The following is a 26,202-nucleotide window of genomic DNA, read 5'->3' on the forward strand; positions in this document are numbered from 1 at the left end:
AAGGTACTGGGAAGGTGGTGTGCCTGGAGAAGGCATGGAAGCTCCCTACCTCTTCCCCCATACCTTGCCCTATGCATCTCTTTCATTTGGCTATTCCTTGGTTGTGTCCTTTATAATAAACTGGTAGTAGTAAATCAAGTATTTTCCTGAGTTCTGTGAGCTGCTCTAGCAAATTATTGAACCCAATGAAGGGGTTGGTTATAGCCAGTTGGTCAGAAGTACAGGTCACAACCTGGGACTTGAGACCGGCATCTGAAGTGAGGGGCAGGCTTGTGGGTCTGAGCCCTTAACCTGTGGGGACTGCACTAAATCCAGGTAGTTAGTGTCATATTTGAATTGTAGGACACTCAGTCAGTGTCTGAAGAGTTGAAGAATTGTTTTATGTGAGAAAAACCCCACATATTTGATATCAGAAGTGTTGAGCAGAGAAATAGTGGGGTTTTTTTGTTTTTTGTTTGTTTGTTCGTTTAGTTAACTCTATGTAGACATTTGAAAATGGCAACTCACCCAGCCCTTGGAAATATAATTTAATTTGAATATGTAAGCTACTTCATGGCAAGACAGCTTAGAGAAACGACTGAATTCCTGAAACTGCAGTTCAACCTTCTTGGTGCTACTGCAAAATCTCTTAACCAGTCTACTTTTTTTTTTTTATGAGTAATGCTTATTTGTAGGGAATCTTCAAACCCTTTTAGAGGGCGTAGATGAAGATAATTGATCTCTGCTTATACACTTCAAATCACAGCGAAAAACATACTATCTTACAAATTTCATTGATAAAACTGGCTTTAAAGGAAAAGGGGTGGGACATGAACTGTTGAGAGTGCTCAGAATTTCAGAGGTTTGACAATGACAAGTGTCAAGGACCAGGTTAGATGTCTTAGTGACCAAGACTTGCCACCTTTGCTAGCCTTATATATTAAAGGAAGCATGTCCCAAAACTTAGAGCTTAACCTTAATCAACTAATCAGTTTAAAGAAAAAACATAACCTACTTTTGACCATTTTGAAATGTTGATTTCTGACATCAGTTTGCCAAGGTAATTCTTGAATCCTTTGGCAAATGGAAATAATTACTGTAGATCTTTCAAGAAATCTACTCTAATTATGTACCTATATCTAAATGTTTAAGGAATATATTGCTATTTAGTCTCCCTGATTATTGCTTTCATATGAGAATGCAGTTTGATCTGGATAAATGTGTGTCTCCAGTGTTGGTATAATTTTTAGGGTGTGAATATTTTAATCTCTACTGAATTTCAAATGCCTATTCATTTACTTTTGGACCCAGATCTAACTGGCTGAAAAGTCCTGATGCTGATTCTGACCAGCTCTTCCGCATGGTGGCAGAAGTCTTCATTCTGTGGTGTAAATCTCATGTAAGAACACATTTGGGCCCTGGGTTTAGAATGGTTGTGAAAGCTGCAGACCGTGGAAAACTGTTGATGAAAAAAAGCCAAACAGTAAAATATTCGAGGAAATGTATTCTGAGCCACATGTGAGGACCACGACCCATGACACTGCCTCAGGAGGTCCTGAGAACATGTGCCCAAGGTGGTTGGGTTACAGCTTGACTTTATACACTTCAGTGGGACAGAAGTTACTGACAGAGGCATAAATCAATACATGTAAAGTATACCTTGGTTTAGCCCAGAAAGGCAGGACATCTTACAGGAGTAGGTAGTGGGCGTCCAGGTCATAGGTGGATTCAAAGATTTTCTGACTGACAGTTGTCAATCAGAAAGAGTTATTATCTAAAAACCTGGAAGCAATAGAAACGGTGTCTGAGTTAAGACAAAGGATTGTCAGACCAGCATTCTTATTATGCAGATGAAGTCTCATACGTGGCCACCCATAGAGACAACAGGTGACAAATGTTTCATATTTAGACATTTAAAAGGTGCTAGACTCTCATTTAATCTCTTCAAGATCAGGAAAAGACCAGGAAAGGGAAGGGGATTCTCTACAGAATGTGAATTTTCCCCACAGCAGAGACAGCTTTGCAGGGCCCTTTCAAAATATGTCAAATAAATATATTTTGGGGTCAAATATTTTTATTTCCTTCGAGGCCTGCTGTCTGTCATGTGATGCTATACTAGAGTCAGGTTGGAATTTGGTGTCTTATTACTACCAAGAGTCTATTTTCTCTTAAGATCTCTATTTTAATGTTGATGCTGGTCATATGTGCCTAAACTCTAAAAGGGAGAGGGTGTAATGAGACATGGCTGACCCCCTCTTCCCATCATGGAATGAATTAGTTTTTCAGGTGTCTTTGGAATCACCTCGGCTGAGAGAAGGGGTCTATTCAGTTACTTGGGGAGCTTAGAATCTTATTTTTGGTTTACAGAACTTTCTTGTGATGTTTGCTTTTTCAATTCTTTCCCACTTAGAACTTCAAGAGGGAAGAGCAAAATTTTGTGATTCAGAATGAAATTAATAATTTGGCATTTTTAACTGGAGACAGCAAAAGCAAGATGTCAAAAGTAAGTCCTTAGAAATCAATTCCAAAAACTCTTCAACCTTAATTAACCTCAGCCACGACTTGGATCTGTTTCATACTTTCTGGGGATTAACACCGTACTGCATTTAGGTCAAACTACATGACCAACAATCTCTGCTGCTGTTTCTTTGAGAACGAGCCGGAAGAAACTGCTCTCAAATAAGCATGGTCATCACATTTTATGAATAAATAGCTGCTTGTATGTCAAAAAGCTTAAGTTTCAAGACTTGCCTAAGGCATTTGAGAGGTCTCCAAAACAAAAGCTGCTGTTAGTGGTTTTAAAATAGAACTACTTCCTGTGTAGTGAGGATACAGCAATACACATGCCTAGAACCACTTTTTGATAGCTAGGAAAAAATTACCTTGCTTTGTAGATTTTGACAGCACGTACTCTTATATCATGCTTGTTTTCCTCCTATCTGTAATATCCAATACCTGTTTTATTTCAGCTGTGTTGATCTCTTAATGCCCTCTGTTTCTTTTTCATGATAGTTGCACTCAGAAAGCCAAACATTTGTCCATTTCCTTTAGGAAATGTTTGAAAAAGGGCATATCAGACATCTGTCTGAAGAAAGAGTAACCTATAGAGAGGAGCATAGCAGGAATACAAGGGGCACAAGTTAGCCTCCCACCTCCTCTTGCGTCGGCTCTGCACGCTGAGGCTTCATTATTTTGATTTAAGAGACTTCTCAGACGTACTCCTTCAAGTGTACATACAAAAGCAAAGCCTACTTAAATGTGATGTTTTGTTACCAGCTGTTATGACTTACCTTGACTCTGTACCCCCGAGAAATGTGCCTCAGTGAGGGTTGATTTTATATGTCAAGTATAAGTGACATTAATACCTGAGATGTGCATCTGTCTCATTGCTGGTACAGTGCTGCCTTTGAGGAGCATCAGGGTGGAGTGTGCATGGGGACCCTCAGAAGTAAAAGTCAGCTCTGGAAAGATGAGAATCATGGGTTTGTAACAAAGCCCTTGGGCATCTTTCCAAATAACCATTTGGGATGGAGGTCTTATATATAAGCTGCAGACAAGGGGCTGGTATGACACCAAAAATGAAAACTTTAGCATCTGGAGCTCCACCAAGCATAGCTAGCTCTAGTCAGCTGCGATCATTCTGAGCTCTCTGTTGCTTTTATTTATGTTGACACATTTCTTCCAACATATAGAAATTGACTGTTAGAGTTTATAGTATACTCTAAGTATACACTTTTCGTATGCATTGCTTGGTAAAGTTTGACAAACAAAATTACGTACATACAAAGTAGAGCAATCACATTCATGAGGAATCTTTGCTGCAAAGGTATCCTTTGTGCTTTAGTTTTATTTGATTTTTCAGAATTCATTTTGCATTTGTCTTTTGGTAAACACATCTACTGTCATATGATGTAGACGAGGTTGAGTTTTTTCAAATCCACCTTTCTGGGACAGCTAGCTTATCTTAAGTTGCCTCTGCAGGTCTTCTTACAGGTATCACAGCCTCTTCTTTGACTCATCTACCTGCAGAAAGTCAATAAATCCCAGACAGATTCCATACTATCTTTTTTTTTTAATTTTTTGAGATGGAGTCTCACTCTGTTGTCCAGCTGGAGTGCAGTGGCATGATCTCGGCTCTCTGTGAGCTCTGCCTCCCAGATTCAAGCGATTCTTCTGCCTCAGCCTCCCAAAAGCTGGAGCTACAGGCGCACGCCACCACACCTGGCTAATTTTTGTATTTTTAGTAGAGATGGAGTTTCGCCATGTTGGCCAGGCTGGTCTCGAACTCCTGACCTCAAGTGATCCACCCACCTCATCCTCCCAGAGTGCAGGGATTACAGGCGTGAGCCACAGCTCCTGGCCTTATCTTCAAATTGGGTTAGATTCAATGGCTTAGGACTGAACCAGCTAGCATCCATTGGGATTGTCAGGGAACAGTCACAAAGCAATGGAAAGGAATCTGATACCAGGACTTGGATCCTGGATGAGCAGAAATGGCAAAGACATCTCAAGCCTCTGGTAATGAATGAATGCTCAAGGTCCTTGGGTTTACATTTGGAAAAAGATGAGGTAGCAGAAAATGGCATTTCAAAACCCACCTACTAACAAACTAACCTGACATTTTGTTCATTCACATCACTGAATGAGGAAAAGGGGGTGTTTGTTTCTTGACAAAGGATGGTCATTTTCAGAAAGTGGGCTTCTTCCTTGCTGGTCCGGTTAGTCTGTAGAAGCAAAGTCTTTTGTTTCATTTCTGTTGTTGTCATATGCCAAGTATTTCTGAGCCACATGGGATAGGGTCAAAATTACAACGTAACGAATGGATGAGAGGACACTCCCTAGATGTTGAATAATAGTTGCCATGGTCCTCAGGGTAACAAATGTTCATATTGTTCTATTGCCTGAGTTAAGACACTGTGTAGTGGTAAATAGACCAGAAGGCGAAAGGAAGCTAAGTCTTGCCCCTGGCCCAGCTGTTGGCTAGAGCTACACCTTGCATCATTCACTTAACTTCTCTGGGTCCCATTTACCAATCTGCAGAATGGGATTGAGCTTACTTCCTGAATTCTCCCAGCTCTACTAAGATGTTCTGGTTTAAGGTCAGTTTCAACAGTATCTCTAGGATAGAGTAATATTTGAGAAATACAGTGCATTATTTCAGACAAAAAGATGGCATGCCTCCGATAAGAAATATCTCCTAGCCATTTCTGGTATTTTTTGGATGTGGAACTACATACTGAGGGGTTAGGGCAGGAGTATTCTTCCTTATCAGTTGACTCCCTATTGCCTTTGCCTCCCTGCAATTAGACGTTCTCTCTACTACCTGATCTGAACAGTGACCTGTACTTGCTTTTATCTCCACTCTTAACTGAATTCTGGTGTTGTAAAAATGAAGTTAGCCTCAGTGCATATGGCAGGCTTTGTGGAGGCATGTGTATATGAATGCCCTATGCCACACACACCACATATGCCGTTGCGAATGGAAAGGAAGTGGAGAAAATATACAGTGAGCCACGCTGTTACTACTTGATTAGTCGAAGGTCAGTTCAAAGATAACGTTATTTTTCTGGGGCAGTCAAAGCAGATTTTGCTTGTGAGAGCTCATTGTATATTTTGTGTATATAACACCAGTTTGCAAATGTATGTTAAGCTAAATGTAACTAAGCTGAGCAAGTGTTTTTTGTTTTGAAACTTTTTTTGTTTCTGGAAAAATGACAGCAGCTTCCTCAGGAGGGAATGGTAAGTTAGAATGTGTTCAGCCCAAGAAATGCCAGTTCCTTGACCAAGGTTATAAACAATAAAATCAAAAAAGTGTCGTGATGCAGGAAATATTAGAGTGCCTCATTGTTCAAAGCCACTCCACCCCATGAAGCGTGATTTCAGTGGATCGAAAAAGGACAGGAAATATTTTTGAAGCTATCTTTGAGTTTTTCAAGGGCATTCACACTTACACGTGTGAGTGAATTTTCTTGCTCATTCTCCCTCTTTCATTCCCTCCCCTACCACTTTTCTCTCTCTTTTTTTTTTTCTTCTTCTTTGAGACGGAGTCCTGCTCTGTCGCCCAGGCTGGAGTACAGTGGTGCGATCTCGGCTCACTGCAAGCTCCGCCTCCCGAGTTCACACCATTCTCCTGCCTCAGCCTCCCAAGTAGCTGGGACTACAGGTGCCCGCCACCATGCCCGGCTAATTTTTTGTATTTTTAGTAGAGACAGGGTTTCACTGTGTTAGCCAGGATGGTCTCGATCTCCTGACGTCATGATCCGCCCACCTCAGCCTCCCAAAGTGCTGGGATTACAGGCATGAGCCACCACACCCGGCCTTCTCTTTTGTTTTTATTCCCTTTGTTCTTGCACTTCTGCTGTTTACTCACAGGCATGTGTGCATACTCTGTCTCTCTCTCTCATAAACGTGCACACGGGAACGCACACTCATCCTCCTCTTCTCCCCTCCCCCTCCCCTTTCACCCTCCCCTTTTCTCCTCCCTTCCCCTCCCTTCTCTCCACCTCTGCCTCTCTCCACCATTTCTTCCTTCCCTCCTGCCCTCCTTCTCTCACTCTATCTCTTGCTTCGCATTCTCAGGCCGACTTACAAAAAGTCTTCTGCTTTTTCTCTGTCTGATGTTGGGTTGACTTGTCATTGCTTCGGTTACCTTCTCAGTGGGACAAGAGCTTCCCATGGCCCGGGCTTGCCTTTGTTCAGAAGCCTGACACCAGCTCTCCCTGTGCTGTCCCCTTGTGATGTGTCCTCAAAGTCACTCACCCCACAAAAGCCTGTGTCTGTCTTTTAAGTTCTACACACAAAATCAACTGTCTAATCATTATAAGATAACCACTGGTGATAGTTTATGATGTAAGCGTGGGGAGATGAAATGATTTTGAAGGTATAAGAATCTGTACATTTCTATTAAGAAAATAAAACATGGGCCAGTGTCATGCCTGTAATCCCAGTACTTTAGGAAGCTAAGGAGGGAGGATCACTTGAGGCCGAGAGTTCAATATGAGCCTGGGCAACATAGCGAAACCCTGTCTCTTAAGAAAAAAAAAAGGAAGAAAATGCAAGAAAATAAAACGTTTCCACCACCAAATTTTTAAAAGCATTTCATTAGAAAATTGCAGTGAGTTAACTAATCTTAGCAATATGTGACAGAACAAATAAAACTAGAATCTGTAGCCCCAACCTAAGGCATTTTTAAAGGTTGTAGCACAAGAAGGGAAACGCTCCATCTTTTAGGTTTTTTGGTGATTCTGAATCACTTTGGATATTCCTAGAGTACTTTTTGTTAATAAATCTTCTTTTTTCCTTTTTTTTTTTTAAGACAGGGTGTCCCTCTGTTGCCCAGTCTGGAGTGCACTGGTGTGATCATAGCTCACTGCAGCCTCGAACTCTTGAGCTCAAGCGATCCTCCTGCCTCAGCATCCCTAGTAGCTGGGACTATAACACACAACCCCACACCCAGCTGAATTTTTTTTTTTTTTTGTAAAGACAGTGGCTATGTTGCTCAGGCTGGTCTCAAATTCCTAGCTTCAAGTGATCTTGCCACCTTGGCCTCCCAAAGTGCTGGGATGACAGGCATGAGCCACCGTGGCCTACGCTACCTTCTTTTAACATAAGCACAAGCATTGCCCCTTAGGTCAGTTCTCCCCTCTCTGTAGCCACAGATGTTGCTAATGTGGTGGGTAGAAGGAAGAAAGAAAACTCTGCTCTTTGGTTATACAACAGAGTGTCTATAGCCCACCCAGGTGAAAGGAGGGAGGTAGAAGGGGCAAAGACTTCAGTTCTGGCCACCCACAAGAACTCTCTAGATCTAAAGACCAGCCTGGGTCGGGTCTGAGTGCCACACACTCTGGAAGGCTGCTTCTGGGTTGACCTTACCTGAGAAGTAGATTGTTTGGTCTGGGTATAAGTCCTTTGACCAAATTAACTTCCATCCTAACCTCCCACTCACTCTTCATGCTATGCTCAACTGGCTTCCAGAACCATTGAGTTTCTGTTGTGTTAGCTGAGAAATGGGGGCTAAGAAGCTATAACTAACATATAGTGCCTTTTGCCTTAGAGCCCTGCTTTTACTGACTGACTCTTCTCCTTGTTTCTTTTCTTTTGTCTTTCCACACAGGCCATGCAAGTAAAGGTACAGGTCAAATGCATGACGTGTCTTTTCTGTCCTAGTATTAGAGGTGCCAGGCTCTGGCCCCCTCTGCACTGTGATCACCATGGGGGTGGTACAGAATGGATTTTCCCGCCTGGAGGTGCCCCAGGCCTGCTCCAGGGAAGACAACTGCCTGTCAAAGAGTGAATGTAGGCCTACCCACCCTTGGAATGGGGAAGCCGGGGAAGCCAGCCAAGCCTCACCCTAACCGAGGTCTCCTTGCTATCTCTGCTCCCTTCTCCAGCTGCCCTCTCGGCAGCCACCACACTAACAGAGATAGGGATGACTGACAGGGCTTGAGAACCCAGGGGACTACTCCTCGTGGTGCTACCCAGGGTCAGAGTCCTATTTTTTATTAGTGGTCTCAGCCCTTTCACACTGTAGGTGTCCTGCATCCTGTATAAGGCTCCCATGATTCAAAGAGAGTCTTCCAAAGCCTACCCTGGGAGAATTTCCCAGTTACAGTTTCAGGTTACAACTGAACATTTTCTCTTCCTCTTAATTAATGTGTGTCGGCTGCCATTCTCCCAAACCTCCGCTCTACACTATGCAGTGAAGAAGGGGAGATGTGCAGGAACTAGGGCACACGCAGCTCTTAGTTAGGAAAGGAAGATGGAGCCCAGATGAGATAGACTTGCATCTGGTTAGCTCAGAGGCTTACTTGCTATGTGATCTTGGAAAAATTGTTTAACTTCCCTGAGCAATCCCATTCTCATTTACAAAACTGACTGGTTTCAGGGGTTTTGGGAGGATCATAAATGTTTTATATAAGTAGCAGGCACATTGGAGTCATATTGCATATGCAGCATTTATGATTAGAAGGACATGAGATTGGCCCAATCAAATAGAGAGTGAGCAGGAAATAATTTAGATTGTGTAATCAAATCCACGTAATTACACTTTTGAGCATATTTATTCGATTGCATACTGTGTATTACCATTTATATTTTACATGTATACATATGTGATATCACATAGTTTATATACATATAACCAGGTTCTATGTTTTATGGATGATTTGAAACATTTTCAAGGGTAATTTAGACTATAAATGAGTTTTGCCCTGAGTCGCAACCTTTAGAATTTTAAACCTGGTGGTAGAATGGTGAGGAGCCCAGCAAGCACTCAGCCAGTGATAGTTGGCACACGCTCAGTCTGTGTGTGAAGCAGCTTTCCCTTCCTGCTGTTTTCTGGAACACCAGGAGCCTCCTTCTCTTAGCCCCATTTCTTTCCCTCTGTTTATATTTCTTACTGCCCCTCCCACTGCTGTCCAGGGGCTGACTGGTGTTTTGGAGCACTGGACACAAGATACCCCTGCAACCAATAGAATTTTCTGGCAATGTTTGGCCAGACTAGGGTTCTGCTGGCCAGGGATTTTGCTGTGGTTTCTGTGATACTGTGATACAACCACCTGAAATTGCAGCCACCACAAGTGCTGAAAGAAATTACACTGTTCTTAAGAGTGTCCATTAATAATTATGAAACTCTTTCACCTTTTGGAAAGCAATTTAAAGAGATTAGTCCCAAGACACTGTTAATTCTGACCCTACTCTTCTCTTCCAAAAGCCTTTTCCCATAAAATGAATTCTGCCCAAGCCCAGGAGGACCAGGTCTTGCGTGCCACTTCCAGGGGAGGCATCTGGCGTGCTTCCAGAGCCCTGTATCTGTATGTCATGATAAACCACAGTGCTGTCCCCTCATTGCTGCAAACACTCCATGGTACCTCATAGCATAAAGCTTTGGTGAGCACCGCTTCTTTCCCAGAGTCCCTGACTTGATTCTGGCTACCCAGCCCTCCCCACTTCCAGCAAGTGCCCACTGAGGCCCAGTCCTGCAAGCACGTACCACGTGAGCAGCTCTGTGTCTCTGGAACCTGGAATCATGAAATCTGAGTCACCGCCTTGTTTCCTTGAGCCCACCTGGACCCACCAAGTGATTTCCCTGTGCCATGGATGCTGAGGGTTCTCAGTGGGTTCCCTGGGGCTGCTATTGTGTCATAGCCCAGTGCATTGGATTCCTATCTCTTTTTTTTTTTTTTTTTTAATGTTTTTTGTTGTTGTTGTTGAGGCCGAGTCTTGCTCTGTCACCCACGCTGTAGTGCCATGGCGTGATCTCGGCTCACTGCAACCTCTGTCTCATGGGTTCAAGCAATTCTCCTGCCTCAGCCTCCCAAGTAGCTGGGATTACAGGCGTGTGCCACCATGCCCAGCTAACTTTTGTATGTTTAGTAGGCCCAGGATGGTCTCAAACTCCTGACCTCAGGCGATCCACCTGCCTCAGCCTCCCAAAGTGCTGGGGTTACAGGTGTGAGCCACCGCACCTGGCCTGGATTCCTCTCTTAAACCTGCAACTTCACTGAGTGAACTCTCTCTGAAAAGGATGAGAAGGCATAAGTCAAAGATGGGTATGAGCTTCCATGGACTGAGGAGTTCCTTTCTTTCATGTCTTCAGTTTTTCTCCTAACTTTCCTTCAGCTGGATTCCAAAGCAGCCCTACTTTAGATTTTCCTTTTCCTGTAAGAATTTGCATTGGCTCATGGTCGGGAGGCCATGGTGAGGTGCTCCAAAACACCAGCTTCAGCTTTGAAAACACAGAGCAATTATTCTGTGCTGGATACTCTTTCATATTTTTAGTGATCCCCCAGCATCAGAATTCTCAGAACTTTTCTGGGGCCATTTTTGTCAGTTAACAAATCATTCTTTTTGTAGAACACCAGTTTACTTGTTCAGTCTGGAACTGAGCGAGCAATAGGCGTCGGTGATGTGTGTTTAGTTATGTGGCTCTGTGTGCATGCGCAGAAGGAGAAGGCTCAGGGTTATGGCTGGTCTTTGATGGCTACCTAATTCGTCTTTGTTCAACACACTCTTTTCACTGTCCTTTGAAGTGTAGTAAGGCCCACCCTATACTGACAGGGCCACAAGGAGGCAGGCTGCCTCTGACAGGAGGCCGTTCCTTTGGGAGAATCACTGAACCCCTCTCTGTTTATTTCAACATCATCTCCTAGTCTGGAGGACAAGACCAGGAGCGGAAGAAGACAAAGCGGCGGGGAGACTTGTATTCCATCCAGACCTCCCTCATCGTGGCTGCACTCAAGAAAATGCTGCCCATTGGTTTGAATATGTGTACTCCAGGCGACCAGGAGCTGATCTCCCTCGCAAAATCACGATACAGCCATGTAAGCTGCCCGTCTGCCTGGGCTGAGTGTGTGATCCACATGGTGCAGTGATAAGCATTCAGCCCCTGAAGGGTTAGTCCTCCTCCCCTGGGGGGCGGGGAGCAGATGCGCAGAAACCAGTGTGTATGGAGGCAACACGCCCTCATCTTTAAAACTGGTTTGGAAGTCAGTGTGTGCCCTTTGGGACAAATCTCCGGAATATTTTTTCTTTTGTTCTTCTGATAAAGATCCCAGCGAAACTGTGCGTTGAGTCTCCATACATCCCCATATGCTACTTGACAGTTCCATGGTGGTCTCCGGGAATAAAATCTGACATCTCTTTCCACAGAGGGACACAGATGAAGAGGTCAGAGAACATCTGCGGAACAACTTGCACTTGCAGGAAAAGGTGATGACTCAGGACGGCAGTGAGAACTCACACGGGCTTTCCTTCTGGCTGCAGGGTTCCAGCTTTTCACTTCATTTACTCATGCTTCTTATATGTGTTCCAAAAACAGTTTGGGGGTATTTGTGTTTAATTGGTAGGACTAGCTCTCTCTTTTTTAAATTTTTTTTTAAAAATTTACTGGTACATGGCCGGGCGCGGTGGCTCACACCTGTAATCCCAGCACTTTGGGAGGCCAAGGTGGGCGGATCACAAGGTCAGGAGATTGAGACCATCCTGGCTAACACGGTGAAACCCCGTCTCTACTAAAAATACAAAAAGTTAGCCGGGTGTGGTGGCGGGCGCCTGTAGTCCCAGCTACTTGGGAGGCTGAGGCAGAGGCAGGAGAATGGTGTGAACCTGGGAGACGGAGGTTGTGGTGAGCCGAGATCAGGCCACTGCACTCCAGCCTGGGTAACAGAGCAAGACTCCGTCTCAAAAGAAAAAAGGACTGGTACATAAACTGCCCTTAATGTATGTTTGTTTGTTTGTTTGTTTGTTTGTTTGTTTGTTTTTGCCCTTAATTTTTGTTCTTAGTTATTACAAAGAGGGTTACAAAGAGGATACAAAGAGGATACCCAATAAAGCATCTATTCCCATTTCCCATTATGTGAACGTCAGGCCATAGCAGTGGCGTGTAGATTAGGTCTCAGAATTTACTGACTGTAAGTCTTGTTAAACAGTGCAGTGGACACCTGGGGGAAGTTTTAGCACCTCCTGCTCTAAAGAGATTTTGAAACAAAATAATTTTGTTTCTAGTTGGTACAATAAAAAAATATAATTTTCATGTTAAAGGCTATTTGAGATGTTTTAAAGCCTGTGAATCTGAACAACTCTTACCTCAGATACATTATGCCCTGAGATGGAGAACTAAGCCAACACACAAAGTCTTTCCTTTCCACCCCAAACATATAGGAATGGTGGATAAAATATACTAGAAAAAAAAAGGCAATAAAAAGAAATCTCTAGGGCCAGAAAAAAAATCTTAGGGGCTTGGTTTTTTAATCATTGTAAAGGAAGAGGAGTGTGGGACCTAATTACCCACACTATGCATAAATACAGAGCAAGAAACTTCCATAAAGTTAGCCTTGAACCAGTAAAACCCACAAATATTCCACAGAGAAACCCAAGTGGAATAACCACTTGGAGAGCCTCCACCTTCTAAAATACAAGCTGAGATACCAATAGGTAAAATTCCTCCTGAAGACAAGCTCATATTTTTTTTTAATTACAAAGCACATCAGGAAATCTACTAGTAGAGAGTCAGCATAGGAAACAAAGAGAATAATTCAACCATAAGGAGCAATTGAAAGAGATGTAAATGTAAATAAAATTAAAACATTTAAAGAGATATAAAGGAATTAATCAAACCCATAAAGCAATAATTGGATGTTATATTTTTAAAAAGGAGAAGGGGAGATGGGTTTGAAAAAAGACTTCATAGTCATAAAAATAAAAAATAATCATTGAAATTAAAAACCTAATAAATGGGTTAAAAATAGGCTACACATAGCGGAAACAATAATTTATAAATTAGAAGAGTGCTTTAAGGAAATCATCCAAAATGCGACACAGAGAGATGACGAGATAGAAAATATGACAGAAGCATTAAGAGACGTAGAAGTTAGAATGAGAAGTTCCTATACAGTATCTACAGTGTTCCAGAAGATAATCGAGAAAATGAAAGTGAAGTGATAATAGAAGGAGAGTCTTGACTCCTACAGAACCATGGTAGGACCAAAAGGCTTCTTCAGTATAAGAAGTACAGGAAATTCCTCATCTTATGAGTATGCTTCAATTTTCAGTCTGATGACCCAGCTGTAAAATGGCAACTGAACCTCTACAAGAATGTTCTGAAGAGTGAAGAACCTTTCAATCCGGAAAAGACAGTGGAGCGTGTGCAGAGAATTTCAGCAGCTGTCTTCCACCTGGAACAGGTAAGGAGCATCTGCCCTGAGGAATGGGGAAGCAGAAACACCCTGGACCATACAAAGCTCCCCTCCACACTCAGCATTCAGGTACAAGTGCCCTCATAAGACTGAGAAAACAAGGACCAAGGATCATCCCAGATCACCCCCACGTGCCATCTCGATGCCCTGTGATAGGAGACCTCTCCATTATTTCCCCTGCCAGTGTTTTGTGCATTCTTGCCATTAGCTCAAATGCCCTATTTAAGTCCACTACTGTTAGTTAAGCTGCTATTAGGGAATAAATGACTAAAAGCAACTGGGAGAAAGAGGAAAACCTAAGACTTTCACAACTGAAATCATCTGCTCCTGGGTGCATTTTGCTAACTACAGTTGAGAAGCCAAAATTCTTCCAGAATGAAGAAGTCTGGGCTACAGGTGACTAGCTTCTGCCACCAGAAGATCAGCCTAATGTGCACCAACCGATGTGATCTCTTCTCAGGTGGAACAGCCTTTGAGGTCCAAGAAGGCCGTCTGGCACAAACTGTTATCAAAGCAACGGAAACGGGCAGTGGTGGCCTGTTTCAGGATGGCCCCTCTCTACAACCTGCCCAGGCAAGTATTTTGTCTTTTTTCCTGGCATGTAAGCCAGCGATGGGAATGGAGGTATCCTCCCACAGCTGTGCTCTCTCACTCTTAATCCAAGGAATAGAAATTGGAATCCTTGGCCTATGGAGCTATTGCAGTCTGCATAGTATAAGGGCCTGGCTAAGACAATCAAGGTAAGCATAAAAACTGAAACCAGATGAGATTCTCTAGAACCCATTCCTGTCAGGCTCACCATTTGTACCCTAAAGTCAGCCAAGTAAGCATATGGAAGTACACTACTTTTGCTGAGGTGGGATTCTTGGTTAGCATGTAAAGACTTCTGGAAAAAAAGAAACTGTTTTCTGAAACATTTCACCCCAAATTCCATCAACAGTTCCAATAGTATTTCTCTGCTCAGGAACTTGACACTGAAATTACCATTTCCTCAGCAGGTACAGAAATGTAACTTGAAAATCTTTTAGCACAGTGTACTAGCTGTCAAAATATAGAAAGGCTGCAGATGCCTCAAGAGGCTTGCCAGAGGCAGGATGCCTTCGGGTGTTTCAGCTTATACTTTGAAGTAAAATATATTTGAAGCTTTTGCTGAAAAGTCTGGGACATATCCTTGTCAACATAGGGAATAGTATCAGTGACAGACTGGCCCAGAGTTGACTACCCAGACCGATTCAGTGTCTTTGGTGATGTGGTGACATTCCTGTCCTCAGACTTATTGCAGAGTAGGTATGGTCAGGTCTTGGGTCAATAAACAAAGCTGGTAATTGAATATCAGCCTCTGCTTCATTGACTTATCAAATCAGTAGGAATATTCTCACTTGCTCAGGGAAATTAAACTGACTTAGACAAGTATACTCTGAAGCTTATGTAAATAAATGTGTTTCTTTGGAATATCACATAAAGGACTATTCCTATGCTTGACATTTTGTTTTCATCAAATTGTGGATCTTGGCCATCATTTGTCCAGAGTAGCCTATAACCTCGTCCTGAGCCAACTGGCCACCTGGGCTTTCTTAGTTAGGGTCTTGGAAGATAGTTAAGAATGATGGTCTCCGCTGGGCTCAGTGGCTCACTCCTGTAATCCTAGCACTTTGGGAGGCCGAGGCAGGCAGATCACTTAAGGTCAGGAGACTGAGACCAGCCTGGCCAACATGGTGAAACCATCTCTATTAAAAATACAGAAAAAACTTAGCCAAGCATGGTGGCATGCGCCTGTAATCCCAGCTACTTGGGAGGCTGAGGCAGGAGAATTGCTTGAACCCAGGAGGCGGAGGTTACAGTGAGCTGAGATCACGCTACTGCACTCTAGCCTGGGCAACAGAACAAGACTCTGTCTCAAAAAAAAAAAAAAAAAAAAAATCAGCCAGGTGTGGTGGCAGGAGCCTATAATCCCAGCTATTTGGAAGGCTAAAGCAGGAGAATCGCTTGAACCTGGGAGGCAGAGGTTGCAGTGAACCAAGATAACACCACTGCACTCCAGCCTGGGCGACAGAACGAGACTCTGTCTAAAAAAAGAATCACAGTCTCTGAGACACATACCTGCTCCAACAGATCTCTTTCAAGAAACAGATTACTATCTTTGGAAGAGAATGAGGCACCACCAAATCAAGTAGAATTCATGAATGAAAAGATGGAAAGCTCAAGCAGTCATGGGCGTTAAGGCTGCTGAAGTCGTAACAGAAAAGTGAAATTCATAGCCTGTTAGAAAAAGCAAAAGTGCATAGAATTTGTCTTTGTTTTCTGGAAGTGTCAAAACATCAGAAAGTGTTTCCTTCCCTATCTGATTGAGATTTCTACCTGACATTGTGCTGAGTTGGCCTTCGAAAGAGCCTAGCTCGAAAGCACATGTCTCTGGGACCAGGACAGCTAGGCAGAAATTACATCTCTCAAAAACAAGCATTTTTTTCTAAATCCACTGAAGATATTAGTACCATCCTTACATATCTGGGCTGCACCTTCAGTAGTTTTACTCTGTATGGGTAAGAGTAAGTCTAGGAATTCACTATGTCCTTCATGAAGCATGACCGTCCCTAACTCACTTGTTTTAGAGGGGCTGCTATGGGTGATCTCTCTAGCATGGAGGACTGTAAGTAGATTTCATAACAACAGAGAAGCTGATGATGGAGACAACTTCTCTTCTCCACCTTGTGATCATCTAACCGCATAGAATCTCCAAAACTAAAGGGCTAAAGGGATTTGTTTTATTATGGGAAACTGTCTCTGATGCTAGTTTTTAAAAGAAAACTTGTATGCTTCTCTCCAGACACAAAATTAATAATTTCTTCCTGAGCACCTTTCAACAAGTTTGGCTGGAAAAGGTTAATGAAAAAACTCAGTATGACAGGCTTATACCCATTTTAATGGTAATGTAACCTGTGGAGAGACCTGCTCATTCTCTGCACACTCCTCCTTTATTGACCATGATTTAACGTTACCATAAGAACACGAATTTGTACAATTTTTAGGAAGAATTCTGATTGGTCAGACTTGAAGAAAGATGGCAAGGGCTGTGTCCTACCGAAAACCATGACCAGAGTTTAATGACTCTGGTGTTGACTTTTATCTTCCTCCCCTCTCCTTCCCTCCTCACCACTGTCCTCACATTTTGTAAACACTTGGCTGCTTTTGCTTTGCAGTGGCTAATATTCCCAGAAGTCAATCCTGGCTTATCGGGAGTGGCTCATGCCAGTTATTCAGTGCACCCACATACCAGGGATATAGCTAGAATCCATGCGGCACACAGAAAATATGCCAACGACGTAACGTGCTTAAACCTTGTCGTGCTAAGTAAAAGCTGGAGCACCTTACCACTGTGGTTACTTGGAGAATGAAAAGAAGCCACATTTTGGTATTTTGGTATCTCTAAGATGAAACCACTGATCATCGGTATGACTTAGATTGGATTACCTAGAAGGGTGATCAGCCTAAAGGAATACCTAAATTGCCATATGAAGCAAATACTTCAGGACTGTTACTTGGCCTAATGATTGATTTCTCATTGGAGAGGAAATGTGATAAAGAGCCTGTGAGAACAGAGTAGGATTACAGATAACTTCCATGTCTTGTTAACCATTGTCATTTTCAGAAGGTGCTCTAATATTCAAGACTCGTCACGGTAGAGGGTTCTGGTTTCTTTGAAGTGAGTTCTGTGGTATGCTACTGGCTACCCTGACCAATCAGAAGACAAGAATTGTACAAAAGTCTGTCCTGCTTACTAACCATTAACTGCCCAAACTAAAAGAACAAGTTCCATGGATCCCTCTTGACCTCCCTCTCACCCCTTCCGCTCAGGCACCGCTCTATTAACCTCTTCCTCCATGGCTATCAGAGATTTTGGATAGAAACAGAGGAGTATTCCTTTGAAGAGAAACTAGTACAAGATTTGGCTGTAAGTACTGACTCCCCTGGGAGCAGATATGAGTGTGGATGAATTTGATTTTTGAATTCATGTGTGTGGTTGTAACAGTTAAACATTCACAAGGAATCGTGTGTATACATTTGAAAAGCACTAACTGTGTAAGTGCTCAGGGGAGGCCCTGCTAATGGTCATAGGAGCCAGAGGATGAATTTTCACTTGGAGGTGCTAATACTGTCATCATCCTCCTCATTGTCACTGTTAACAACTAATATTTCTTAAAATGCACCGCCATGTCATGGGGGGTTCATGCTAAGTGAAGTTTTGAGCACCATTGGTTGCAGGAGGCCACCCCAGCCAAAGCCCCACGTTCCTACTCTGTAGTTCTGCTTTGGGGAAGATGCATCTAGATACCCTTCCTGCATCTTACATTTCTATATTTGGCCTTTCAGAAAATTTGGCATGCCTTGTCTCTAACAGACTTCATGCTCTAAAGCCACTTAAAATGACACAAGAGGGGAAAACTTATTGCAGAGGTGCCACAGAGCCTCATTCTGGTTCAGAGAGAAAATAAACCCTCCTTCTCTTTGGCCAGCCTGTGGTTCTTTTTCTCCTTCTCCCACGAACCTTTTTCTCTTACCACTCACTCTCTCCGTTCATCTTGTCCTGTGTTTCTGATAGTCACTTTTTTCCAAATGTCTTTCACTTTCTATCTTTCCCTGTCACCCTCTGTTTCTTTCCTTCTTTTTTAAAGCCTTTTCCTATTGTTTTCTTTCCCTTTGTCTTTATGTCTTTCATTCTTCTCATATATTCCTGTTGGTGAGAAAGACACTCTGTTGGTTTTCTCAGTTTCTTGATGAGTGTGAAGTTGACAATGAGCATCACTTCAGCCCTCTACTTCTTCTGAACCATTCATACAACCCATGTAGTTCTCACCAATTTACCAAATACGGTCCACCCTGCTGGCTCTGCCACTGCTAGAAAAATTCACTTTTACCTCTGACATTAGTTGTTATTTCTCTTTCTGTGAAAAGCAATAAAGAAAAGACCTGATAAAAGGAGAAGGGCAAGGCCTGCAGCTCCAGAATGGCAGCTCTCAGGAGCAACAAGAATTTTAGAATCAAGAGTTAGGTCAGGAAAGAGAGATGTTTTCCTGGGTTGAATCTAGAATAGCATTAGACCCAAAATGGCCCCACTGCTTTGTAACTCTTGCCCCACCTCCACGTCGAGCCCAGCTCTTCAAAAGAAATGTCAGCTGTTGGCCTGAGAGAGCCAGTCTCTCAGGTGTCTCTGTGGGGTTTTCCTCCTGAACTCGGGTGCCCAGAGCTTGCATGAGAGGTCAGCTGATTGGGGTCTGTAGCTATTCCCTTTCTGGGCAGCCTTTTGCTTTTTATTTTGTTTTAACCTGAAATTGGAATGTTTCTTTGGTTGGCTGTAAAAATTAAAAATATACATACATATATACACATGTATCTCAAACCTCGCACCTTTAGGGCTTCTATCCTGAAATAAATACATGACGTAGTGGTTTTGTTTTGTGCTTTAGTCTGATGCACTCTGTGCCTTGCGCTTTACCTTCTCTTTGTTGGCATGCAGTCACGTGGCACGAGATTAAATTCATGCCTAAAACCTATCTGTGTTGGTTTGTGTAGAAATCTCCAAAGGTGGAAGAGGAGGAGGAGGAAGAGACAGAAAAGCAACCTGACCCACTACATCAGATCATTCTCTATTTTAGCCGCAACGCTCTCACGGAGAGGAGGTCAGAACCACCAGCTCACCTGCTTCTCCCAGGCACCAGGGATACTTGTGTCCACTCCTGACCACCTTCTCTCAGAAGTGGGTGGAAAAGGGAAGCTAGATTTGAGCAGCCCTCCTTGCTGCCTTATATTTGGCCATCAAGATATGTCTAGGGAGCCAGGCGTGGTGGCTCACGCCTGTAATCCCAGCACTTTGAGAGGCCAAGGTGGGCGGACCATCTGAGGTCAGGAGTTCGAGGCCAGCCTGACCAACATGGTGAAACACCGTCTCTACTAAAACTACAAAATTAGCCGGGCATGGTGGTGCACGCATGTAATCCCAGCTACTCAGGAGGCTGAGGCAGGACAATCGCTTGAACCCGGGAGGCGGAGGTTGCAGTGAGCCGAGATCACACCACTGCACTCCAGCCTGGGCGACAAGAGCGAAACTCCGTCTCCAGAAAAAAAGATATGTCTAGGGAAACTACATCAAGCCACAGCCTGCTCTTCATAATGTCAGACACTGAGCTGAAGATTAAACAGCCTAAAACTATAAACTTCATCTCTGAATTCCATGTTAAGCCCCTGCTGGTTCACATTTTCAGAGTGGTTTCTAAGAATCAGAGTGGGGGAAGGGATTTTCTAATTAATTCACTAGTACTTATAATTTGAGATTTATATGACTCTTAGTCTTTATTGTGGGGTCCAAAGAGTAGCCTGCTAAGGCTGGGCACGGTGGCTCATGCCTGTAATTCCAGCATTTTGGGAGGCCAAGGCAGGCAGATCACTTGAGGTCAGGAGTTTGAGACCAGCCTGGCCAATATGGTGAAACCCCATCTCTACTAAAAATATAAAAAAGTTAGCTGGGCATGGTGGCAGGCACCTGTAATCCCAGCTACTGGGGAGATTGAGGTAGGAGAATCACTTGAATCCAGGAGGCGGAGGTTGCAGTGAGCCGAGATCGCGTCATTGCACTCCAGCCTGGGGGACAAGAGAAAACTCTGTCTCAAAAATAAATAAATAAATAAATAAATAAATAAATAAATAAATAAATAAAAAGCCTGCTAAATATTTCCTCCATTCTTTCCAGCAAATTGGAAGACGACCCTTTGTACACCTCCTATTCCAGCATGATGGCCAAGGTACACCCAGGTTTTCTGCCCATTGTCTCTGTCTTTCTGTCTTCCCTTAGATTTCTTTAGGTGCATGAGAATTGTCATGTTGAATAGCAGGCCTGGGACTTTGCCATGACATAGGTTTCAGGCATTGCACAATTCATGTGCCATAGAGATGATATTAGTAAACCAATTCACCGTCTTCCTAAGGAAACCTTGAAGCTTTGCAGAAACAATGGGTGCTGGTGGATAGGTTCACACTGACATTTCTAAAGCCAGCTAAATGGGGCTTAGGCATACAGAATACCCTTGTGTTTTCACTCAATGTTCAGGATACATCAGACAGTTCAAACACATCCACAGGTGAAGGTTAGAAACTAGAGAGAGCTCCCGGTGTTCTGGAAGAGGCAGTGTGACCAGAAATGTTCTTTGTCACCTAGAAAGATGGTGACCTCTGGAATGCTGAGCAAATAAGAGAAACTTTGATGTCAGGCAGAAAGGATTGTTGGGGTATAGGAGCACCTATTCCTTGATCTAGCTGTACCACAGGGCCCCAGTGGGAAGAGGCGCTTTAGGATTCACATCCTAGGTGATGTGTCTCCAATCTTAATGCCATGCCCTTGGGGCTGTATCTAGGAAGTGGCAGCTCCCTGCATTCCTGTCTCCCATTTACACCAGAACCTTACTAAGGTAGAAGAGTTCAAGTCTGTGGTTAAACCAGCTAGGTCACCATTGATGATGTGAGCTCCGTGTTCTCATTTCTCATTTCTGAACTCTATGGTAACTGCGAAGATGGCGTTTACAGGAGAAATGTTGCCCAGCAGTGGCCAAAATGTTCCTGGTTTTACACAACGCTGAGGTCCTGAGGTGCCTGTGAATTACATCCTGTCCCCTGCCCTTGTAGAGTTGTGTTTATTAGATTTACCTTTAATTTGATTGTCTGTCTTCTCCCTTCCCTGCTCCATGAAATCCAGAGTTGTCAAAGTGGTGAGGATGAAGAAGAAGATGAAGACAAGGAAAAAACATTTGAAGTAAGTTCTCATGAAGAATAAAAATAGAGCCACCCTCCAAGGCCAATAGGCCAGGCCTTCAGAGGTGGGTGCTGACATTAGCCTATGTGGCTCGCCCACCAGCAGTGTGTGAGTTGGCAAGTCTGCCTTAATAAAGCACACTCATTAGCTGTGGTTCTCTTGTCTCTCTGCCCATGAAAAGGTAGCAGGTAGTATGCCAGTCAGCAAACAACTAGCTTTGTTCTTGTGGGAAATTGTACTCAATTACTGTAATAACAGGGGCCATAGAAGGACAAACTGAAACATCTAAAATGAAAAAATCAGAAAAATGAAAATCAGGCCAAGCGTGGTGGCTCACACCTGTAATCCCAGCTCTTTGGGAGGCCGGGGGAGGGAAGATCACTTGAGCTTGGAAGTTCGAGACCAGTCTGGGCAACATAGGGAGACCTACCTCATCTATACGAAAAATAAAAAATTAGTTGGATATGGTGGTGTGCTCCTGTAGTCCCAGCTGCTCAGGAGGCTGAGATAGGAGGATAGTTTGAGCCCAAGTATTTGAGGCTGCAGTGAGTTCTGATTGCACCCTGCACTCCAGGCTGGGCGACAGAGTAACATCCAGTGTCTCAAAAAAAAAAAAAAAAAAAAAAAAGATTAAAAAATCAGAGGAATGGAGACACTTGAATGGTTTTTGTGCTATTATTCTATAAATGCAAGTTGATCGTGATTTTTATTTTGAGGCAGTACAGGACCCTGCAATTCTCAAGATTAAACTATATTAGGTTACTTGTACTCTTTTGTAGACAAAGCACATGACAAAACACAGCAGAAGTAAATGACTATAATTACAGTCTGGAAAGCTTTGACATTCTCATAACCCATGTCTGATAGAAAGTGTGCGGTGGCTCACGCCTGCAATCCCAGCACTTTGGGAGGCCAAGGCGGGTGGATCACCTGAAGTCAGGAGTTCGAGACCAGCCTGGCCAACATGGCGAAACCCCATCTCTACTAAAAATACAAAAATTAGCTGGGTGTGGTGGCATACGCCTGTAATCCCAGCTACTGGGGAGGCTGAGGCAGGAGAATCGCTTGAACTCAGGAGGCGGACGTTGCAGTGAGCCGAGATCGCGCCACTGCACTCGAGCCTGGGTGACAGAACAAGACTCCGTCTCAAAAAAAAAATGTGTTAGCTGTGGTCTGAGCATTCCAGAGAAGTGAGCATTTCCTGCATTCAGCCAGAAATACTCAAGTTGACCCCTCAGCAGGTTTCCCTGTGTAACAGAACATGGAAAACAAACACATTTTAATGTTGCGTTGCTTCCCACAATTATGGTATCCAAAAGGAATGGACTGTGTGTTCTATCAGTACAAAAAATGGAAAATGTACCATCAAAATAAGAGTGATGGGTAGACAGTTTTAGAAAGCTGGCTAGTGTCTGGAAATAAACTTCAGAAGTCTGCTTTATCCAAGTTGATGTGTGTTACCTTCCTTAGGTAACTGGAAAATTCTCTCTCACCTCACTATGGGTGAACTCCCTGGTGCTGGGTAGGAACCAATCTTTCCCTGTGATTTTTTTTCCCCCCAGGAGAAAGAGATGGAGAAGCAAAAAACCCTCTATCAGCAAGCTCGGCTGCATGAGCGTGGTGCTGCGGAGATGGTCCTTCAGATGATAAGCGCTAGCAAAGGTGATTTCCCTAGTTTCTGGATGGGCTTATGTAACTTCCACAAAGATATCATGCTGTGACATACAGCCATTATTAAAGAGCCCTGCTAAGGCCCAGGAGGCATGATTTACCATCTGTTTCCTTGGTGATTCAATCGAATCTTCACCATGGCAGGTGAGATGAGCCCCATGGTGGTTGAGACGCTGAAGCTGGGGATCGCCATTCTGAACGGAGGCAATGCTGGTGTGCAACAGGTAATGGGAACTTGCAGCGGCTGGGCAGGCTCCCGGGGTATTCCCATTTGACACCTGTCATGCTTCAGGGAAGAGGAGTTGACTGCTACAGAGGGGAGCCACCCAGAATCACTTAGCTCACGTTTGTCCTTAGTGGCCAGTTATATCAGAGTAGCTGGGAACGCAACATGGCTGGGAATCTGCAGGCAAATGTGTCTTTAATAAAGAGGTTTTACCCAGGATTAAAGATAAAAACATTTAGTTTTTCATCAGTAGATAACTTTCTGTATAAATATTCTCCAGAAAAATTTCCTAAGAGTTAGGTTTTTACTTTAGCCCTTTATTTTCACTAATTAGCTGCCTTTAGTATGAGCAAGGAGCCTCATCAGTTAAGTGGAACTGATAAACTCACAAACCTGTTATTCGTTCGTTCATCCATTCATTCATTCATTCATTCATTGAGCAACTGTTTACTGACTGATGACCATGCCAGGCTCTGCTGCAAGGGCTGAGGGTGTAGCAGTGAATAATACAAATAAAAACTCCTGCCATCGTGCAGCCTACACTCTAGTGAGCATTAAATGCGACAACACATAGAAACATACAACCAAGTACCTGACACATGGTATTCCTTCAACAATCTGAATTGGAACAGGCTGCAGAAGACAGGAACATACCGGTGTTTCTCAGGCACTCCGGGTTCTGGTTAAAAGCATCTGTGTGTACAGGGAAGTGAAATTTCAAACAGACCCTTGGCATTCATAAGGGTTATATCCCAGGGCCTGTGAGAGTCTCCAGATTCACAACTACCATTACTGCATATAGCTTTTCCCAGCCTTTAACTCATCCCCCTAAAGTTTCTCCAATTTTTCATTAAAAACTGTCATTTTCTAAGTTATCCTTCACTTTCTGTTCCCTTCTACCACCTACCACGAGCTGTCAGTTGACTTTCTTACAGGGCCTTTTGTTTATTTTTTAAAAAACAAAATTTTTATTATGTCAAACAAAGTTCCTACCCTCCAGTAAAAGAGAACACAGGAAACAAAGCCTCATTGTGAAAGAAATACTGAGCTTTCAGCTAGGCTCCTTACTGGCTAAGCTCCTTGCTCCTCTGTGCCAAATTCATAGCATGAGCTATTCAGATTATAACTCAGCTTCGTGATACATTACTATATCACGGCCTTGGTGCTTGTTTCCAAATAGAAGGGACTTCAATCAGTAGGTCTATGAATGTCAATTCTGCCCTAGAAGAAATGCCAGTGGGCGTTTATAAAATAAACATGATCTACCCCATGGGACTCTGATTCCATAAGTAGAGCGTGCAACTCAGTGTGGCTGGGGATTTCTCCATCAGGATTAGGAGGGTCAGCTCTGTGGTATAGTTTTCATCGCTTTTCCCCTTACAACGTGTCTCCCTTGCAGAAAATGCTAGATTACCTAAAGGAGAAAAAGGATGCTGGATTCTTTCAAAGCCTTTCTGGTCTTATGCAGTCTTGCAGGTAAATGCGGGAAAACTACCATAGCATTTAAAAAACTCTTCCCTCTAAGCATAGGAGGCAGGGGAAGGGGAGCACAAAATATACTGGCCTACCATAGAATTCTTGAGAGAGGAAGCACCTACTTAGAAAGCTAAGAGAGTAGGTGTTGTTCCTCCAGCCCTTCAGGATGACAATTCAGCTAACATTCAGAGGGGAAAATGTGATTGCCATTAGCCACATACACACGCTCCCCCACTGCTGTTGTGTTTAATCTCCCTTCCTTACCTCCACGTTTATGTTGCTTTCCCAGGAGGCTCAGTGTGCGCATTGAGTTTCTCATCAAACATGTATGTCCATAAAAGTCAAACCAGGAAAGAATGGAAAAGGGGGGATTCCTGCCTATGATTCAGGGCTATGTTTTATTAAACCCACTAGGTACTTTGTTAATCTTTGTCCTTAACAATTCTTTGAGCTTGAATATGTGTTAGGGTAGTGTGTATTTTGACACATCCATTTTGACAGCGGTACATCCTGGCATGGGAACATTTTGACATAGCCTAAAAAACAAGGCTTTGAACTTTCCATTCATATTATTAAGCTGTTTAAGCCACCCCTCATGGCTGAACGGCTCTGACACATAAATAATATATAATGCAGAGTCATAGGTCATGATACTTGTTGAATTCAGAGATGAGCCAGAATCTAAGAAAAGTGTCAGCTTATTGTCTAAGATTCATATGTATTTGGATAGTCTGCAGATAATTCTAAAAGAAATTAAACTTTTAATTACCTAGTTCATTTGCCTCCAATTATGCTTTCCATTTAAAAATGTGGAGGATGGACATCCTTTCTCTTGGTGGACTACATACTTTTGCTAACCATATTTCACTGGGTAAAATATCGTACCCTGGGCAGTAGGGAGCATATCTGAGCTGCAGTATAATTCTTTAGTCTCAGCTCTGTGGGGCTTTTCCCCACCAACAGTCTATTCATTTATTATCTCTCTCAGGAAAACAAAAAGGAATATTTCCAGGCCCGACTCTCTGAGGCTAAAATAGTACATATGAACTCAGAGATGGCAAAAATCAAGGCAACTCAATTCCATATTGCTCATAAAGTTATCCATTTACTTTCTAACAGTTCTCTCAGTATCCTGTAATACTTAATATTGCTAAACTCATTTATAATGACAGCTTGGAGAGACAGGTGATATACGCTTAGATGCCAGCTGAGTTCTAACAGAAGTTTTAAGATGTCTTACTGCTGGGTTTTTTATGATTATAAGAACAATATATGTTTTTAAAAAATTTAAGCAGTAGGGAAGTTAAAACATTCAAAATGGGTATTTAGGAATGGAGTAAGGATCAGAAATGTGTGTT

General features: G+C 43.1%; 1 protein-coding gene across 9 annotated transcripts in view; it reads left to right on the forward strand.

Moving 5' to 3' along the window:
* The window catches only part of RYR3 (ryanodine receptor 3), a 563,725-nt gene that overhangs the window by 495,847 nt on the left and 41,676 nt on the right, over positions 1-26,202 (forward strand). For 6 of the 9 annotated variants that reach the window (XM_016927886.4, XM_016927893.4, XM_016927892.4 and 3 more), the window contains exons 68-81: positions 1,291-1,378; positions 2,390-2,482; positions 8,093-8,107; positions 11,130-11,300; positions 11,629-11,688; positions 13,530-13,661; positions 14,134-14,246; positions 17,526-17,622; positions 19,242-19,348; positions 20,416-20,467; positions 21,415-21,471; positions 23,034-23,133; positions 23,287-23,366; positions 24,768-24,844. In XM_016927886.4, the coding sequence (XP_016783375.2) occupies positions 1,291-1,378; positions 2,390-2,482; positions 8,093-8,107; positions 11,130-11,300; positions 11,629-11,688; positions 13,530-13,661; positions 14,134-14,246; positions 17,526-17,622; positions 19,242-19,348; positions 20,416-20,467; positions 21,415-21,471; positions 23,034-23,133; positions 23,287-23,366; positions 24,768-24,844 (1,242 nt within the window). The remainder of the gene's footprint in view (positions 1-1,290; positions 1,379-2,389; positions 2,483-8,092; positions 8,108-11,129; positions 11,301-11,628; positions 11,689-13,529; positions 13,662-14,133; positions 14,247-17,525; positions 17,623-19,241; positions 19,349-20,415; positions 20,468-21,414; positions 21,472-23,033; positions 23,134-23,286; positions 23,367-24,767; positions 24,845-26,202) is intronic. The other 3 variants (XM_016927890.4, XM_016927891.4, XM_016927895.4) reach the window with 1 other exon arrangement.

Source organism: Pan troglodytes, chromosome 16 (genome assembly GCF_028858775.2).
Source record: "Pan troglodytes isolate AG18354 chromosome 16, NHGRI_mPanTro3-v2.0_pri, whole genome shotgun sequence".
Lineage (NCBI taxonomy): Eukaryota > Metazoa > Chordata > Mammalia > Primates > Hominidae > Pan > Pan troglodytes.